This window comes from Lichenostomus cassidix, chromosome 14 (genome assembly GCF_008360975.1).
Source record: "Lichenostomus cassidix isolate B80296 chromosome 14, HeHo_3.0, whole genome shotgun sequence".
Classification (NCBI taxonomy): domain Eukaryota; kingdom Metazoa; phylum Chordata; class Aves; order Passeriformes; family Meliphagidae; genus Lichenostomus; species Lichenostomus cassidix.
This window is the reverse complement of record NC_139495.1, coordinates 3,352,594-3,371,287: the sequence shown is the minus strand read 5'-3', so window position 1 is coordinate 3,371,287 and position 18,694 is coordinate 3,352,594. Positions and strand designations below refer to the sequence as shown.

Sequence of the window (18,694 nt, the reverse complement as noted above, 5' to 3'; positions counted from 1 at the left end):
AGACAAGGTACACAGGTTTAGTTAAAAATGAACTCGGTATGTTTAATAAAGCTTGGTAAACCAAATCGCAGTACAAACATCAAGTCACACAGCCACACAACAGTACCCCAGTAATAAAAATAAAAGAAAAAAAAAGGGTGGGAAAGAAAAAAGAGGGAGGAAGAAAAAGAAAAAAGGGCGGGGGGAAAGGAGGGAGGAGAAAAAAGAGGAGGAAAAGAAAAAAGGAGGGGAATAGAAAAAAGGTGGGGAAAAAAGGGGGAAAAGGAGGAAAAAAAGGAAAGTAATTTAAAAAGCTCCTTTCAAACCTCGACAAGGCTCATGCCAAAATAAAATAATAATAATTAAAATAATAATAATAATAATAATAGTAATAATAATAATAATAAAATGGTGGTGGTGGCAGCAAGGAAGGAAGTGAGGTTAAAACTGAAGGGAGGAAGGGAACAGGAAAGCAGGGAGAGGTGGACACTAAAACCCAGTCGATATAAAAGCTCTAAAAGAGCCAGCCAGTAAAAATATCACAACGATACAGGTACAAAAAGGATAAAAAATAACGGTGGAGTGATAAAGCAGGCTACGCTGCCAAGGACAAAGATGGCCGCCCTGGCTGCGACCATCAAAATGGCTGACCCTGCCCGCCAGGCCCCTCAGCCCCACCTCGCTCCCACACGGCCACGGCACGGGCTGCGCTTGCTATAAATTAATAACCTTGATCGAACGAGTCCTCCGAGGAGTCGCTGAAGGAAGATCCTGCCTCGGCCTCCCTCAGCAGCAGGCAGAACGGCTGCTTCCGCCCCGCCGCCGCCTTGGGCCTCAGCGGCCGCCCGGCTACCACCGCGCTGCGCGGGGTCACCCTGGGGCCGCCGGCCGCCCGGCCAGCCTTCCTGGCCGTCGAGCTGTACAGGCCGGGCGGCCGCGGCTTGGCGGAGGATGGGGGCTGTGCTGGCCACTCGTCCCTCAGGGATCCCTCCTCCTCCTCCTCCTCCTCCGAGTCTGTATCTGTGATCAAAGCGGTGGGAAGAGGGTTACATGGCTGAAGGGGGTTTGGGGCTTTTGGGGGCTTTGGTGCCGCCGCTGTCCACCCCTGCCCAGGTGCTCCGTCATGAGCTTTGCACTCAACAAACACAGAAATTCACATTTCCTTCTTTCTGTCACTAATGGACACTCTCCACCTCTTATCCTTCCTTAAGACAAGACACGCCATCAGCTCCACAGCATTACGGACATTGTGGCTTCGCTCCCCAACTCCACTGCATTGGGTTGTGGAGAGGAAGACATGAAGGATGGCAAGTTTAGGAGGCCCAAAGCCCAAATACACAAATTATTTTGGACACCTGACTTCTCTTAAAATTTGCAGGAGTAAGATGCTCAGCTCACCCTTTGTATCTGTGCCCAAAGTTTTCAGGACTCCGCGTAGAAAACCCTGAGGTCAGGAGGTGGAAGGACTTGGCGCCAGTCCCACCTCTTTCTCCACATGAGCAGCCCACCAGTCATGGAAGCTGCTGCCATATGTTCGACCTGCCTCCCCAAATTCACCACGCCTGAATGACCAAATGACAGGCTGAGGCCCTTCCCCTGAACCTGGGCATAGCTGAAAAACCAAAGCTGAGCCATTTCCTCAGTCACAACAATCCTGAGCTGAGACCTGCGTGACAAAGGGGCACATTCCTTCACTAGGACACTCACTGGACAGTGGTCAGATATAAGCTCTCTTATGTCTAGGAGGGAGTTTTTGTTCATAAAACCACGGTACCAAGTGCAAGGGCACCATAAAAGCTCCCTCTGCCTTGAGCCAAGGGTTTAGCTCCAGCATCATCCCAATGATTCCTCTTCCCATTAGCTCCAGAGCTCCCAGTTTAGGAGACACATGTCTGTCCTCGGGAGTGAAGCACATTCAAGAACAGAACTGCTGGGTAGTGTGTACAGCACAATAAGCCAAAGGCTGTGTTCAAGTCCAGTGGACACAATGTCTCCTATTTCGCCATGTAAATGGCTAATTTCATGCCAAACATTTGTTCCATTGGAGAGCCACTAGCTCATCTTCCCCATTAGTGAAATTTCTAAACTAGTGTTGCACCAAGAGATATATTTGTTACGCACACAAACACCCCATAAAGGTTTTAACATGGTTTTAAATAGCTGCAAGCAAAGGGAAGGATGCGTGTGCAAGTGAGCTGAGACCATTACACAACGGTCTCAGACCATAAACTCTGCCCCAATGTCTGCCTGAACTGTTAAAGACTCTCCTATGTTTGGTTCTACAGTTTTCCCAACGCTGTTGGCAATTCCAATTTTTTCTTCTGTCACAGGGGTCAGTTGCTGGAATCTTCACTCGGGCACACTCTGAGTTCAGAAGTAACAATCACCACACCGATGTGGGTTGGGGACAAACACTGATGAGACAGATGGGAAGGCTGAGCACAGCCAGCCAGGAACCAAGCCATGACACTGAAGGGCAGGAAGATGCTCAGGAACTTCAGCGTCACTGGCAGGCTTTTCCTTTCCTATAAATTCCATTGCATAATCCTAAAGTCAACCTCACTGAACTCAACAATGACTTCAAAAGTCAACCAACTCCTAGAGAAGAGGCTCCACACACTCATCTGACAGATAGAAGGAGAGTGTCTACTCCCACCAAAACCCAGAACATGGGTGAACTTCTATTTTGAAGCATTTTTCCTCACTGATGATGAATACAACAAATGTCAGGAAGAGACATATTTATCCTGGCAACCCCTTGGCCAGCAATTTGGGCAGGCAGCCCATGCTGACCCCAAAGATGCAGCAGCATTCACTGGAATGAGGAAGTCACTTTTCACTCACAAGCAAAACCACACCCATCTGCAAGACCCCTTTCTGTAGGCCAGAAACCCCCACCACAACCTCCCCTCTACAGACAGAAGAGATAAAAGACAGGTTACTTACTATAGGAGTAGCTGCTAACTTCAGATATTGCTGGTGAATGGGAAACCTTGAGCTGATTTTTGACTTTTAACCCCACCTCCATCTTCTTCATTTTGGCAGTCACTTTATTTTTACCTTCCTTGGTGGTTTTCAGTGACAGGCCCAGGTTCTTGGCCAGGCTCTTTTTCTCCTCCTTGCTCGGCAGGGCCTCGTGGGCTGGGAGGTACCTGCTGCCACCTCCACTGGTTTTGAGCTTTCCCCCTGAGCTGTCAGCAAACTTGAAGGGGGATTTGAGCTTGTCTTGTTTGGTGAGAGACAGGGCCTTGTCCAGCTTGCTGGCCAGCTGCTCCTGATCTGATGGCATCTTCTTCTTTTTGAGCTTTAACTGCCGAGGTGAAAGGAAGAGACAAGGTGAACACAGAGCAGATATCATGGCAGACCTGAAGGATTTTACTAGCCCTCCAGTCTTATGCATGTAGTTAGTAAAGCCTCAAGGTGATAATCTTAGCCCCAGCTGCCATAACCCACCTTGGTTCTAGGGAGGAAGAAGAGGAAGATGTCAGCAAACAGTACAGTTTTATTCTTACTGAGCACTGCAAAATTGCAAGATTAACTTAGAAAAACTGAATGTTCTTCCAAAAGAAATATGTTCACAGAACAACATGCTTTGGAGCTCTTTTTTCTCTACACCTTCTGGTTTTTAGGGCATGTTTGGGTTGGTTTTACAAGCTTCTCTCTAATTCACAAGGATTAAAAATCTTCTTTACCCAAAACCCAGCCAAATAAATATGGATTTCCACATAATCAACCGGCTCCAGAGGCTGGGATGCCAAAAAAAACCCAAATGCCTCTCAGCATCAGCACCACTGCACTCCAGCCAGAGCTGTTACATCCTTTTCCGTATTTTCTTGCTTCTTGAAAAAAGCAAATATATTTTACATGTGCTACAGCTAGATAACAGCAGCTCTAACTCAATACTTTGCCTGCACGCATTTTGGATTTCATCAGCAGCTTAAAGCTCCAGTAAATATCTCATTGCCACAAAAAGGAGCAGAAGAAAACCCTGCATTTGAAACAGCAAAGTTGTGCTCCCATTCCTCCCTTGCTTCAGGAGGTCCATTCCCCTGAGCTCTTTTGATACACAAAGGGGTAAGACAAGCCCTGCTCTGGATTCAGAGCCAGTGCAGCACTGAATGCCCCAGCTGCCTCCAAGGCACTTGGCTCTGCTGCCTTACAGAGGTTCACCCTCTGTAAGCCAATGTTAGCCCCTCCACTGCACACAATCCTCTCACAAGGAGCATCTAAACCCATGTGAACTGAAAGCAGACACTGAAAGATCAGGATTCCATGCCAACACCAGCAAAGCAGGAAAGAGATGGGCTTTTGGCCCGTGGCTCCATGTTCTCCACGAGAGCACTGACCTCATTTGAGAAGCTGGGAGATGCATCATGCTCTTCCCAGCTCGGGTTCCTCCCTTTCATCTTGCCACTGCTGCTCTCCATGTCCTCGTCCTCCTCCGGGAGGGCCCCTTTGTGCCTCTTCTTCATGCCCTCACCAGTTTCAGAGTCTTCAGAGAGCAACAAGGACTTGCTTAGTCTGCAAGCCAAGCACAGGATGGATCAAGGTGGGGTGGCTTTCCTCCCTGTGATCCCCAGCAAGCTCAAAAGTGAGGTTAAATGCCTCCTAGGACAGTGGGGATCCTCAGCGGGAGCCAAGTCCACTGTGAAGTGACAGCAGTTTGGACAAGGTTTTCCACCGAACTGGAGAGCCAAGGAGCCTTTGTGCACACTCTTGGCCATCAGGACAGATGAGGGTGCCTGAAATCAGAGACCTGCAAGGCAGGCTCTAAAAGGAAGTGCTTGGTATCTTGATAACAGCCACCAAAAAGTGCCCGATTTGGTACAGAGCAGCAAAAGGAAGGACTGACAGCTGAGTTGGCCCTTAAGGTCTTTTCCCACTTCTACTTCCGTGGACTCTATAGGTGCAGAGAGAGACTCCTGAGGCCCAGGGAGGTGCCTCACGGCCCAGACACTTATTTTGGTTGCTCAGGTATGAGCAAGGAGGTGGCAAGAAGTGCCACGTGGGGTCACAGGAAGGGACGAAGGTGCTGCAAGGACTAGCTCATTCCAGACTCCAAGTCTGGCCCCTCCTGAGAATCATTTGTGATCTATGTCATTGGACTTGCTTTGGGATTTGAGGAGGGGGAGGAGAAGGTAAAAAAATAAGAAAATAAAATAAAAAATAAAGTAGGTGAGACTATAAGCACGTTTCCCGGCTCCCCAGCCATCTCCAGTAACTATCTGATGGATGCTCAGTCAACACCTCAAGATTCTTACCAAGCTTCCATTTCAGGCTCTCATATGCTGCTGCTTCCTTTACACTAAGCCTGCTGGTCAGACCACCACCATAAAGCCACTAACACAGGGCAGCCTCCTCAGCTTCCAGGCATCTCCCCTCCCCTCTATCCTCTCTGCTGACCTGCACAGACAGCTAAACCAACACCTCAGGCCCTGGACTCTGGCTGAGGCTGCACCTCCATCTCCCATGGCAGCCTGCTCCAGCATTCCCGTGATCCAAGCTCATGCACACACAACACCTCCACTCACCCACACATGCAAAACTCCAGCCACCTCTGGATGCCTCCAGCCTGTCCAGCAACCCAAATATGAAGAGCAAAACACAGAGCCACCGAGAGGATAGATTTTCAGAAGCATTGGTCAGTGGGAGCTGGGCACCTGAATCTGATTTGCAGTCTTGAAAAGGACATTTGCAAAAATATGGAGCACACAAGGAGGCAGCTTGGAAATGCTTTCCCATTGGAGAGGTCATCTATGATAGGGTAGATGGCCAACAGTGGTGAGATCCAGGCACCCAAACAAGAGCAGCTGGATTTGCAAAGGGAAAAAAGCAGAGTAGAAAATGATCCTGATGCTTGAAAGAGAGAGGTCAGGTGAAACCAACTCCCACTGATTCAGGGAATACAGAGGAAGACAGAAGAAACAGTAGAAAGTTCCTACAAAGTTAATAACATGGAATAGCCCTGTCCTTCCCATTTTTGACAACAACATCCCTGCGATTGGCTCTACAACACCCGCCTGCACCACCTTCTCTCCTGAAAACACACGAGGACACACTCCCCGACTCCAAAAACTCACCTACAGCTCCCTGCCAGCCGTATCACCTCACAGCTGCTCAACTCCACCTGTCCTACCTGCACCCAACACCAGACACGTGCTCTACCCGTGGGGAGGGAGGACACTGGCCCTGCATTCCCACTGTAAGGACACACTCACATTAAATGCACGCGTTTCCATCACTGCAGCCAGCGGCCAGCCTGCCACCACAACGAGCCCCCACTGCATCTGAGATGCTCTCCCCAAGTCAGACCCTGGCACAGAGACCCTGCCATGTTTCCCATCTTCCCCAAATTCCAGCCTTACTTTCCACTCTTGCTGTCACTCTTCCCTCTCTCCTTAATGGGTGACAGAGCGCTTGATCCAAGTTTCCTCTTCCTGGGCCTTCCAGGGCCTCTTCTCGCCAAGCTTCTACTTTTCTCGTCATGCTTTTCCCTTTAAAAAAACCACACGCTTCACTGTTAACCAAGGCAACGAAAAAAAAGAAAAAAAAAAAGCAAAGGAAATAAAAAAAAAGGCAAAAGCAAATTTTGCAACCAAAAAAGCAAAATAAACAGGGAAAAAAATAAAGAAAATAAGTCCAAAAAGAAGAAAAAGGGAAAATAATTAAAAGAAAGCAAGCAAGAACGGGAGCCAACCCAGAACCTTCGCCTGCCACCAAAATGCTAAACTGAGCTGCTGAAGCCAAGGTTGTCTCTAACACAGTCTCCCAGCTGCAGTCACCTGTTACCAGGCTGTTGTGTCACATAGCCTAGGAGTGTGCTGTGCAAAGCTCTGGTGGGATGTACCAGGAGGAGAGGACAGGAGAGGAGGCAGGGAGGGATGGAGGGCAGTTTTCTCTCCCAGGCCGAGAGGCAGTGAAAGTGCCCAGCTGGAAAAAAACAAGATTGGGTGAGCAGCCTGTGACTTACTCGGAGTCCCTGCGGCGCTGCAGCTTCACCAGCTCCCTCTGCTTCTCCTTGTAGCGCCGCTGCAGCTCTGCCAGCCTCATCCTGTAGTCCAGCTCCATGGCATCCATGTTCTCAATGGCTGATTTGATGGAGTACATCTGGAGTGGGGAGGCAAGAGAGGGTCAGGACAGGTCCAGGGGGTGCACACAGGGTGCCCTGGCAATGGCCAAGGTGTGCAGCCTGGCAGGAAGCCCTCCCTGCTGACAGGGGAGCAGAGACCCCTTGCCCATCAGCACAGCCCCAAGGTGGTACCCAAGAAAACAAGCAGAGCAAAGATGTTCTGTGGCTTATGCACGGGATGGCACCTGCTTTAAGGGACTGCAGCCCTGGAGAAGAACCTGCAGGATAAAATGCTCTTTTACTTTGTTCAAAAAGACCAATCACAATATATCCTATTTTGGAATACTTACTTGCTGTTTACAAAATAATTTGTCAGTCTCTTCCATGGGGAAGAGTCAGCAAATTAAACAAGAACAAGGCAAAGCCCTCCTGCCACTATCTTTATTTATCTTCCAGCCAAAACAGTAACACACAAGTTCCTCTAGCTTCATATTAAAACACCACTTCCAGGGCTGCCAAGGGTCCTGCTGAACCTTGATTCACAAAGAAGGGAAGAACCTAAATTGCAGCCCACTGACTCCTGTGCAGCCAGGAATGCAACATGAGGGAAGCAGCAGCTCATTCTGCTGAATGCAGAGGGGCAGCACAAGCCAGCAGGAGCCCCCAAACTGGGGTTGGGACAGTGAGTTGTGTGAGTGGATCCACTGGGGCTTTCCAGGCTCAGCCACACTAAGAGCTACTTACTGGTTCATCTTTCTTCTGCATCCAGCTGTACTTTTTGTTGGGATTCAGCTCTCGAGGCAGCCGGATGGTTTTCAGACTTTCCATAAAGGGGGTGGAAAGTACTTCCATGAGCATGTGGGTGCTGGCAGCCAGCAAACTCTCCAGTGTTGGCCGGACAGGGAAACTCTCTGGACCTGCTGGGAAAGACAGAAAAAAAAGCTACAGAAGTGTACATTCCAAGACTGCTTCTCCAACAAGCACAAGGAGGGGCTGATGGTCCTTTCTGGACCATGGCTGCTCAAAGAGCCCCCCAAATACCCTTGGCCCCCACTTGAGATGTCCTCTTGTACTCAGCTATGGTGTAACTGGCAGTTCCCATCACTTCTCACCTCAGGAAGTTACTGGAAGGTGAGATTCTTTTCAGGACATGCCAAACTCTTGGAAAGCATCATCTGGAGCTACTGGGGCCTCTGGTGCCAAACCCCAACAGACTGTGGACTCAGTGCCTGCCAGAAGGGTGTTACCCTGGCAGCTCTCGGCAACTGGGGTTCCGTTTCCGCTACGCATACCACAAACTGTCTAGACATGGCGAGGGCCTTTGGAAGGGAGAGCAGTACAAAAGCCACACGTAGCTCAGCCTGCTACAACAAAAACCCTGCTCCAACCCCATCTGAAGTACCAGCCACTCCTACAATCCAGGGCAATGTTCTCTTGCTGTCTGGCTGAGGCTGCAAGAGATCCCAGCTGTGATTCTGCTCCTCTGCGCACATGGAGAGCACAGGGACTATATGCTGGGAGACCCAACACGGCTTAAAGTTGACCAGACTCCACACTCAGAACTTACTCTGCATTTCTTGCTTCCGTTTCTCCAGCTCCATCTCTGCAATTTCACTCAGCAAAGTGATTCCTTGGAGGAAGGAGTGCTCCAGGGTCGGGTCAGTTAACACCTCCACTTTCATCTGGGGTGGAGTGACAGTGGTGGTAGTCAACAAGGAACAAGCCTGAGGCATTTCTGTAGCAGCCACCAAAGCATTCATCCCAGCCAGGGGGTCACCCGGCTTGATGTCCAGATCTGGGATTTGGCAAGTGATTGCCTCTTCTGGATAGGTAGGGATCTCTGTCCCCTGCTCCCCCTCCTCGGGAGGCAGGCTGGGAAACTCCCTCGCCCGGGGCACATCGGTGCTCTGCAGATCCATGGCTACAGAGGCTTCTTCCTGCTGGGGCGTCAAGTCCATCTCCGGCGGCCCGTTCTCCGCATGCACGAGCAAACCGTCATAGTCCATGTGCATGGAGCAGGTTTCTGCTCCACTACCGCTCTCTGCCTCAGCCTCTGCTTCTGCAGGACAGGCCACAACCTGGTAAGGAGGTGGGCAGCTCTGGAGGTCTTCCTGGTCCTGCTCCATAGCACCCAGGGCTTCGCCTTGATGTAAGAGGAGATTGCAATTGTCCACGTTCTGCACTGGGACGGCTGCGGAGGTGGTGATGCTCAGAGTCCCCATGTCCTGCTCACAGATACCTTCTTGGCTTTCCTCCATCTGCACCTCTGATTTCACCCTCTCTTCCAAGGATTCCTCTTCTGCTGCTGCTGGGATGGGCTCTAGGATTTTGGACGGAGACAGGTGGATGGGTTTGACCTCTGAGGAAAGCTCCATGTGCTCAGAGCCCTCAGCAGGCAGTGGGACGTCAGGAGCCAGGCCATCTGCATCAGATGCTGCAGGGGGCTGGAGGAGGTAGGGATAGTGTCTTCCAAAGGAGGGAGGCAGGGACTGGAATGGATATCCAGGGGGGATCTCTGCAAGATATCAGAAGGGACAGGCTGTGTAATGGCTGAGTCTCCAAAGCACCTTCTCTTTCCCTAAGGCACAGAGCTGGCTTCCCTTTGCTTCCATCATCTCTGGTCTCTTGCTGTCCTCAAGCAATAGCTGCTTTGGATACCTCTCTCCTGACCAAGCTGCCACAGGCAGCAGCACCCCAGAGGTCCCTTCTGCACCTTTCCAGCACTTTCCTGCAACTGGAAAGAGATCTGCCTCTTGCATCCTCTCCCACTAGGACTCCAGCCCTGGAGGAACCAACCCAGGCTCGGCCCAAGGGAAGAAGAGAGCCTACAGCCCCCAGGCACCCCAGCATCAATCCCCGTCCATCACACCATCCCTGCTCCTTTCCCTCTCCCCTGCCTTTTAGAGGAGCTGTGTGGTTTTCCCTAGGGGAAGGGACAGAAGCAGGAAAGAGTCGGGGAGAAAAAGGGAGGTAGGCACAAACACAACGGGACTCTGCCAAAGCAGGGCTCTCTTACCTGGGAACAAGGCCTGATATGGACCAGCAGCCTCTTTTTCCAGCTCCAGGTCTTTCTTCTCCACAGTCTCGGGTGCCTCTTCCTTTGGAGGGATGGCAGGGGCAGGGGGTGGAGAGGCGGGGGGTGGGCTGGAAGGATGGGAGCTGGGGGTGGCGGGGTAGGAGTAGGCTGGCTGCGAAGGTGGCTCCTCCATCTTTTGGATCACCTCAGCTTTGAGCACAGACACGGGTGAGGCCCTGGGAGAGAGGGGAGGTGGACTCACAGCCTTGCTGTAGGATGTGGAGGCGCTGGGAGACAGCACAGGTGGTTTTCGGTGCACCAGTCCCGGGGCAGAGGAGGAAAGGCCTGATTTGGCACTGTCCAGGCTCCGTTTTGTCACCTTCTCTTCCATATCCACACGCTGCTCATTTGCCTTCAATCTCTCCTGTGACAAGAGCAGAGCAAAACTCAGCACATCTGGAAAGCAGCACTGATCTACCACCAAGGAAGACCAAAACGTGGTCTTACCAAACATGCACTGGAGTAAAACACTCGTTCCCCAGTGCAAGACCATTGGAAGACCAATCTGACAGAGGGTGACAGTGATCTACAACAGCTTCTTTACAAATTCCCAGCTCCAGAAATCATGAGAAAGATATCTCAGCTTTCACTTGCATCCAAAGCAAACCATTTCTATCTCCAAGCCTCCAGCCTAGCAAGCCCACGTGTAAAATGAAGTCTGAAAACCAGAGGACTACTATAAAAATGAATGGGTGTAAAACATCCAAATGAAAACTCATGACTTCCAAAACCTTTTCATGAATGTGAGCTGCCTACAGGAGCCAATGTGACTGCTGCAAGTCCTGCAGCTGCTTCTCTGAGCTGCTCAGGAGGTTGGTTTGGAAGTGACCAGGGATGAAACCACTCAGCTATACAGAGACATCCCTAGGGAAGGAATCCAGGTCACACTGCTGCTGGGGAGCTCTCCTGACAACACTGCTCAATGGCTCTATGCCAAACCCCTCCAAAACCCATTCTAACTGCAGGATACACCAAATGCTTCATTTCCCAGGGACCAGGGCAGGATCACTCAATGCATCCATACCCTTGAGACACACTTGCCACACAGGCACAGCTGCATTTTCTCCCCAGACAATCCAACTTCAGGCTCGTTTCACGCCCAAACAAGAAGCTCTTGAAAACATACCACGAGCTGGGCACTCCTCTGCAGCTCCATGGCGTGGGCTGCTTGCTGCTGCAGGATGTACAGCTCGTGCTGCCGCAGCAGCTGCTGATGGGAGAGGAGCTGGAGCTGGTGAGCATGCTGGAGGGAGCTCCTGGTCGGGGGATACATAGCGGGCCACAGGGGGGGTGCCCGATCCATCAGCTCTGCTGTGGAATGAGCAGAGATACAGTCAGGGAGGCAGCAGGGTAAAGATGGATAAATGAGTCAGGATCACTCAGGGTAATGGTCTCTATAGTCCCAGAGGGCAGGGGATGCCAAACCCTGGGTTATGCAGAAATGAAACCAGAAATCAGAGGAGAAAGCATGCTGTGTTCCCCTCAGCAGCCCCAATCCCACCACTCTGTCCCCTAGGGCCCTTGGACTTGCTTTGCTCTCCAGGCACCCTTGGTTTTGTGGCTAGCACAGGCTCTTTTGTGACTCTCCATGGCTGAGCCTAGATTCTCCTAACCAAGGACTCAAACTCTTCAGGATCCTTCAGGGGATGAAGAGCCACTGCTAAGGATTACATGCTCCCAGCTCCAGAACACACCTAATGAGAGGTCCACTCACACCCTCCCTGCAGCTGCGGCTGCTGGTCCCCACAGGTATGTATGCCCCACTCTGGCCCTCTCCAAAGTCTTTGTCCCCACAGGTGTCAAAGAATGGTCCTCAGGGACATGCTCACATCCTTACCAAAGTGTGGCAAGTGCTCACTGGGGATCACAACAAGCTGCCCTGACTGTGGGTCTCTGGCAAACTGGTAGGCGGAAGGGAGAGCTCCCCCCATGGCAGGGGGGAAGCCTGGAGTCATGCCCTGGTGCAGGGAAGGGTGACCGAGTCCTGGAAGAAAAAACACCAAAGTCACAACCCAGGGGATGCAGGCAGCTTCTACTCACATGAGAAGTCATCTGAAATGCCTCCTTCTCTTTTCCCTGTGCTCACTGGGCTGTAGCAACTTTTCCCTGGATTTCATCAGTGTGGACACCCCCTGGACACTGTTCCCCCAGGGCACTCACCGTAGGGATGGCCAGCCAGCCACATGGAGGGGCTCCCTGTCCTGGGGAGCCAGGGGTGGGCTGCCAAGTGCGAAGCTGGGTCTGCAGACCAGCGCCCAGAGCCCGCCAGGGCTGGGCCTCCTGTCACCATGAGGTTGGAGTTCAAACCGTTCGTGGCACAGCTGGAGGGGTGTATTCGGGCAAAATCTGCCAGCTCCTTGCTTTCTCTGGGGATTGAGGAGAAAAGAGAGAGAGTGAGAGAGGGTCTGAGTGATGGAAGAGCACAGGACCAGCCTGCAAAATGTGTGTTTGCAAACCAGGGTCAGTCACTCCAGGAGAACTGTGATGGAGGTGTCATGTTTAGAATAAAACATCCCATCTCTCCATCCCTTCGGAGCAGGCATGGATTTGCAGCTGTCTATTAGGATTGCTCTGCTGAGGACTCAGGATCTGCCTACAGACCCATGTACACCACTCAGCATCCCTCTTCACACCAGCAAGTCTGGCACCAGCACGACACCAGGATGGATGCAATCCTTTCTCCTCTCTGGACAGGTTGTCCCTGAACTCAGCTTGTGACACTATAGCAAGAGACCTCACCTTGCTCCAACCCTCACCTGAGCAGCTTCTCCTGATCCCGCTCCAAGCGCCCTGCCAGGAGGTGGCTGTCCCGGTGGCGGCTCCTCTCATCCCCACAGTCATCTTCGGACCGTCCGTGCCCTATGAGAAACCCCAGCACCATGAGACAGGGGAAACAGCCTGGAAAAAGCTGTCCCCTCTCAGCTGGGAATGGAGAAGCAGTATCTGGGAGCCAGTATAGCTAAACACCAGTGTCCCCAAGCATGTTCCAGGTTCAAATCCTGAAAGACTAGGCAAGGCTCTCTTTGTGATCAAGATATTCTCACTAAAGGAATATACTCCAGGTAGCACACAAGCACACATTTCCTGAGGTTCATGTCTCTAAGACATGAAGGCACTACTTGCCAGGCCAGGTTGGTCTCCCAGGACAGCACAGCCACCCACTTGGGAGCAAAAGGACCAAAGGGACCACTGTGCTGAAGGACAGTGGCAGATTTCCCATTCCAAAAAGAGCCGAGATGCAGCTAAGTCCTGCATCAAACCACACAGTCCTGCTTAATACGTCTCAGCAAGGGGAAGGATTTTATCTCTCCATCTTCTGAAGCACCTTGTGATCTTATAAAACAGTCTGGGAGTACTGAGAATGCTCTGAATCCCTGTCCTTCTGCAACAGGCAAAACCAACAATACAGACCTTCACAAAACCAGCATGCTCCACTCTGCAATTCAACCCATTAGCAGAAATCTGCATCCCCCCCGAGACATGCAACAAGAAAGGGTCTGATGAGGCAGGGACACATATGGTAGATGAGGGCAGGAATCCAAAAAGGGGGGGCTGGATGTTTGGCTGGAGAAACCACTTGTCCACAATCAGAACAGCTCTTGAAAATACAGCCTGGCATGGTAACAGCTGCATCTGCGAGAGGTTAGGAGGCACCTTCTCAGGAGTGAGCAGCACAGCCTCGCTTGGCTCTGCCAGGACCAGGTATTGGGGCCATCCTTCTTTTTATCCAAGGTCTTTACCCCAGCTGTCTAACTTTAAACTTGTTTTTCCCTATTTTTTTCCCCTAACTTCTTTCTTGCATAATCATTTTTCACACAATTTCCTGTTGCCCCTCTCCACACTATGCTCTGGTGATACAATCCACCCCTAAACCCTAGCCCTGCTTGCAGCAAGCACTTAGCCTTGCAGGACTGCACCCCAGCAGCCCTTCCCAGGGTCCTCTCTCTCCTGTCTGGATATGGTTTGGCACAAGGGAAAGCATTTCGGAACATCAAGTCTATTCTGCTGACAGGCAGTCTTTGCAAGGAGAGCTCTAGTGTGTATTTCCACAAACCTGGACAGTCCATGGATTTTTTGCTGTCAAGTGTCCAATTCCCTCAGCTTTTACTGTCAGAAGGAATCCAGGAACAAGACAACATCTCTCCCACCTCCTTTCCCCAAGGCTCCTTCCATGGGCTCCAGGCAGAAAACAAAGATGCTTTAAAACCTGGCACACAGCTCTCCCTCTCAAAGGACTTTCCAGGGTCACCACATCTCCCTCACAGCCTGCCAGGACACCGCATGCAGTGGCTGTCCCCAACCAGCCCCTCCTTGACTCACTGAATGGTGTCCCACACAGCCTCCACTGGTCACTTTTATTATCCAACCTCCAAGGCAAAAGGGCTCACAAATCCCTCTGGAGCCCAAACATCCTCCTCTGCCTCTCTGCCAGCATTCCCTTTCCACACCCTAGCCCAGGTTTTCCCCCTTTGGAGCCCCTTTTCCTATTTCTTTTCCCCAGTCAATGCCCAGCTGTCTCTTTCGTGTCAGTAATATGGAGCAAGCCCTTGGAGAGCTCACAGCCTCCCTCCCTTCCTTAGCATAAGGTGAGTTGACCCCTAGCCCCATTTGTACCTTCATTAGAAATGTGTTATTTTGTTATTTTATCATCGCTTCTCCTTATTTTGTTATTTTATCATCTTCTCCCTCTCCCATCTACACTCCTTGCGCTCCATTATTTCCAGACGAGTTTATCATCGCTTTTTTCACCCTCGTCCAAACACACACACTGAAGGAGCTCTAATTCCCGCCCAACCTCCATCCCACCAACAGGACAGTCCCTTTTCTGGACAGAACGATGATTGTCCAGACAGTGAATGATCATTCTGTCTATATATATGAACATGACGCACGGACTGCATAGAAAAATTCAATCAGATATGCATGGAGGAAAGGCTTAGGTCCGTTCCCTTGACAACCAATGCCCGGTACTAAATACTTGCATTTTACTTGCCAAATACTACAGATTAGCCAACTAAAGCCTGCTTTCTCCTTCTTAAAAGGTCTAAACATTCAAGCACCGTCCACTCAGCGCAAGCAAGCTAATGTTATTAGACGAATATCTCCTGGCACACAAAGGGGGGGCAGCATTTGGGGGGCGAGAGGAGGAGAAAAGCAGTCTTGTTTTCTGTCTGAAAGCCAACTGCATCACTTAGCAACGAGCCCAGAGGCCTGCCAGAATTCAACCCTTGTTTGCAGCCTTTTAGTTCGGCTCAGTAAATTACATTTAACGCAAGCTGGGAGCGTCTGGGACGATTGAACGGCTGAACAAACAGCTCCCTGTGCTGCCCACGAGGGCCTCGGCCGGCTCCCGCCTGGCTGTGGGGAGGGCACTGGGAGGCGATGGGAATGGGGAGAGGGGCTGCTGCCTCAGGGAAACTGGTTCTGTCCATTGAGCTTTGGGAGAGGGGGGCAAAGGCAGAAAAATGGGGAAGGCAAGGGCTAGAAATGGAAAGCCAACCATTGCTCGCCAGCCGCTCGCTTTGGCATCGCTCCTTGGCACAGCAGAGCCCCGTGCCGGGCAGCCCCCCGGTGTTATCTCACTACACAAGCCAAGCAGAGAACCAAAATCTCTCTGGAGCCATCCCCCTCCTGCCAGCACCATGGCTTAAATCAAAACCGTGAGATTACAACACCAGCACAAAGGTGGTTTGAGAGGTTTCTCTGTCGGCTCCCTTTGCTAACGGATCAAACTCATGGAGCAGAATTGTCCTCAGAGGTGGCCATAGCGGATGGAAGCAGGGACAGGGGACTGACTGCCTCTTGCACAGGGGGTCTTGCTTCCCACTGTGGTTTACAACATATCCTTGGCTGGCAAGGGAGGCAAAGGCAGCTGAAGATGCCAAACTCAGTTCATGGCACACAGCCTGCACTGGGTGGCTGCCCTTCCCAGGGGACAGATCCTCCAGGGAAGCCCTGAGACAAGCCCTAGGGAACCTACCTTTGATGCTGCTGAGAGACAGTGAGCGATCTCGGTCTGCCACGCTGGGCCCCAGTTTGCTGCTGCTGCTGCTGCTGCTGTTGTCCTTCTGCCGGGCCACAGCCACAGCAATGCCAACAGGCAAGTGCCTCACCTCCACCTCGCCCTGGGAGCCAATGCTCTCACGGCCGAAGGATTTGGCACTCTCAGGTCTCTCAGGGTCCCTCTTTAACTGCTTCGCTGGCTGCTGCAGCAGCAGCTGCTGCACCTTGGAGGCTCCCAGCTGTGCAGAGTCCAACTTCACATTGCCCAAACCCCCAAAAGGGCTCTTCTTGCCGCAGCTCTGCCGGGACGCCGTCTCCTTAGCAAAGCTGCCGCTGTACTTGATGAGGCTCTGCATGGCCGAGCCTTCGCCGTGCGAGGTGGGGTGCAGGACGTCCGCGGCGCCCCGTGAGCCCACCACCGAGGACCGCGGCAAACCGCTGGGGTCAAGGTAGACCTTCTTGGCTTCCTCCTCCACCCGGCTGACGTGGTTGTGCTGCGCAGCCAGCACTGCCATCTGCGTGGTGGCAAAGTTGCCCATCTCAAAGGGCTTCCACTTCTGCTCCGGCGGTTTCAGCTGACCGTGGTCCAGGTGCTGCCGGGAAGAGTCCAAAGTGCCATAGACCTTTGCTGCTTCTTTGGAGCTGGATCGCTGGAAGCGGTCCCGCTCGCAGGGGCGATGCTCTGCCTCCGGACTTGGCTTCAGCAAATCCTTGGAGGCCAGGAACTCCCTGCTCTCCGGAGAGCCCAGCCCCGGCCGGTTGAGGAAGGGCTCTGAAGTGACCTGTCTCTTCAGTGCCATGGAGTTCGTCCTGATCACCGAACCCTTCTCTCTCAGAACCTCCATCCTTTTGGCATCACTGTGACAAGAAAAGTCCTGGGACAAGAGTGTGCGGGAGGCATCTGCAAGGCACCGCTCCGTGGGTGACTGCAGCACCCCCACCTTGCCGACGTCCTTGTCCTTCCCCTTGTTGTCGCGGGCCTGCGAGGCGATTTGGATGGGCCCACTCCTCTCGTCGTAGGCTTCGACCGAAGGCACGAAGGTGGGGGCGATGACTTTGTGCTCCCTCCCCAGCTCCTTGGCCGGTGGGAAGATGGTGTACATGCTGGAATGGACGGGCTGCGGAGGGAATGTTGTGGCCGGCGTCATCTTCCCCGTCTGCGAGGGGTGCGGGGATGGACAGCTACAGGAGACGTGCAAAGCGCCCATGGAGGGCAGGAGGGGCTCCCCCCGCTTCAGCCGCTCCGCGTGGGCATGCGCAGAAGGCCTCATGTTCTCATCGTGCCGAGCGGGATCCTTGGCACAGCGGTCCTGCTCGGCACCCAGGACCTTCAGCATGGGGTCCCCGCCGCCGTTGCAGTTGCTGAGGGAAGAGCTCTGCAGTGGGTTCTTGGACTTGGGTTCCCCACTGCCTGCGCCCCGATTTGGCATGTGCTCGGCCAGGAACGGTGAGAGACGCTCGCCGACCTTCACCGCCTTCTCCACCACGCTCACTTTCCGGTCGCTGTCGGGCTTGGTGTCCTGTGTGAGGTCGACCACGCTGCGGGGTCGGGGCTCCTCCTTCGGCTTGCTCTCCTTCTTGGCAAAGGGCAGCGACAGATCGCTCCGGCACGCCCGCTCCTTCCCACCGGGGTCTTTCAGGCCTTCTTTCGAGCTCTTGTGCAGCTGCCCAAGGTCCTTTTCCCGGAGCAAAGTGCTCGACGTGTGGCTGCCCACGGTCCTTGAGAGGGGAGGCTGTGGGTGCAAAGCGGACTGGCCTGCATGGCTGGACAGGTAGAATCCATCTGCAGAGTAAAAGCAACTAAAATTATCACAGGCCTCCAACACCTTCAGTCCTACACAGAGACAGGGGAGACCTGGTAAACCATGAAGGAATGGGTTTCAAGGATGTCTCAGGGCAGAGAGGACCAAGCAGGTTCCTCCATATGAGATGCCATATGGTTCCTCCATATCAGGACAACCCTGTCTCTGATGCCCACAGGGTCTCTTCAAGGACAGACTCAGACAGCTTTCCTACACCACAGCCACATCCAAAACTTGTGTACTGCTCAGCCTGGGAAATATCCCTGGATGATCACCCCAAGGGGTTCCTGCTCTTCACCCCCAGCACTCCAGCATCCAGCAGCTCCAGCAGCCACACAAGCCCAAAGGACAGGGTGAGTACCCAGGGGTGACTGGTGGGAATGGCACACAAGGTCCCAGACTCACCTTTCTGTGACTCAAAGAGGCTGTGCTGTCCCAGCTGGGCCAGGAGCGGACTGCCAGCACTGGGAGGTTCAAGGTGGCTCAGGGGAATGTACGATGGGTAGAGACCGTTAGGCAGATGGGAAAAGCCTGCAGAAAATGGGAAACAGAAGAGGGAAACACGTTTTATCCCAAGCAGCACGCTGCCTTGGAACGAGCCCTGCAGGAGCACAGACTGTTGTGGCTGTCGGTCCCTCACACGCCAGGAGCGGCGGCGGGGACGCATGCAGTGACACACAGCACACACAGCCCAAGGCAGGGACCACTGCTCTGGGACCCCACTTTGGGTACTGACCCCCCACTGCAGGTCCCCCAGCTCACCCT

At 52.6% G+C, this 18,694-nt stretch overlaps 1 protein-coding gene across 4 annotated transcripts in view; it reads right to left on the bottom strand.

Moving 5' to 3' along the window:
- Positions 1-18,694, bottom strand: part of TNRC18 (trinucleotide repeat containing 18) — a 54,272-nt gene that overhangs the window by 19,365 nt on the left and 16,213 nt on the right. The window contains exons 2-15 of one of the 4 annotated variants that reach the window (XM_085074505.1): positions 18,335-18,460; positions 16,105-17,910; positions 12,881-12,983; positions 12,285-12,490; positions 11,962-12,108; positions 11,251-11,435; positions 10,065-10,488; positions 8,616-9,563; positions 7,793-7,968; positions 6,950-7,086; positions 6,345-6,473; positions 4,326-4,500; positions 2,926-3,289; positions 709-999 (exon numbers count right to left, since the gene is read on the bottom strand). In XM_085074505.1, the coding sequence (XP_084930631.1) occupies positions 709-999; positions 2,926-3,289; positions 4,326-4,500; positions 6,345-6,473; positions 6,950-7,086; positions 7,793-7,968; positions 8,616-9,563; positions 10,065-10,488; positions 11,251-11,435; positions 11,962-12,108; positions 12,285-12,490; positions 12,881-12,983; positions 16,105-17,910; positions 18,335-18,460 (5,217 nt within the window). The remainder of the gene's footprint in view (positions 1-708; positions 1,000-2,925; positions 3,290-4,325; positions 4,501-6,344; positions 6,474-6,949; positions 7,087-7,792; positions 7,969-8,615; positions 9,564-10,064; positions 10,489-11,250; positions 11,436-11,961; positions 12,109-12,284; positions 12,491-12,880; positions 12,984-16,104; positions 17,911-18,334; positions 18,461-18,694) is intronic. The other 3 variants (XM_085074508.1, XM_085074507.1, XM_085074509.1) reach the window with 3 other exon arrangements.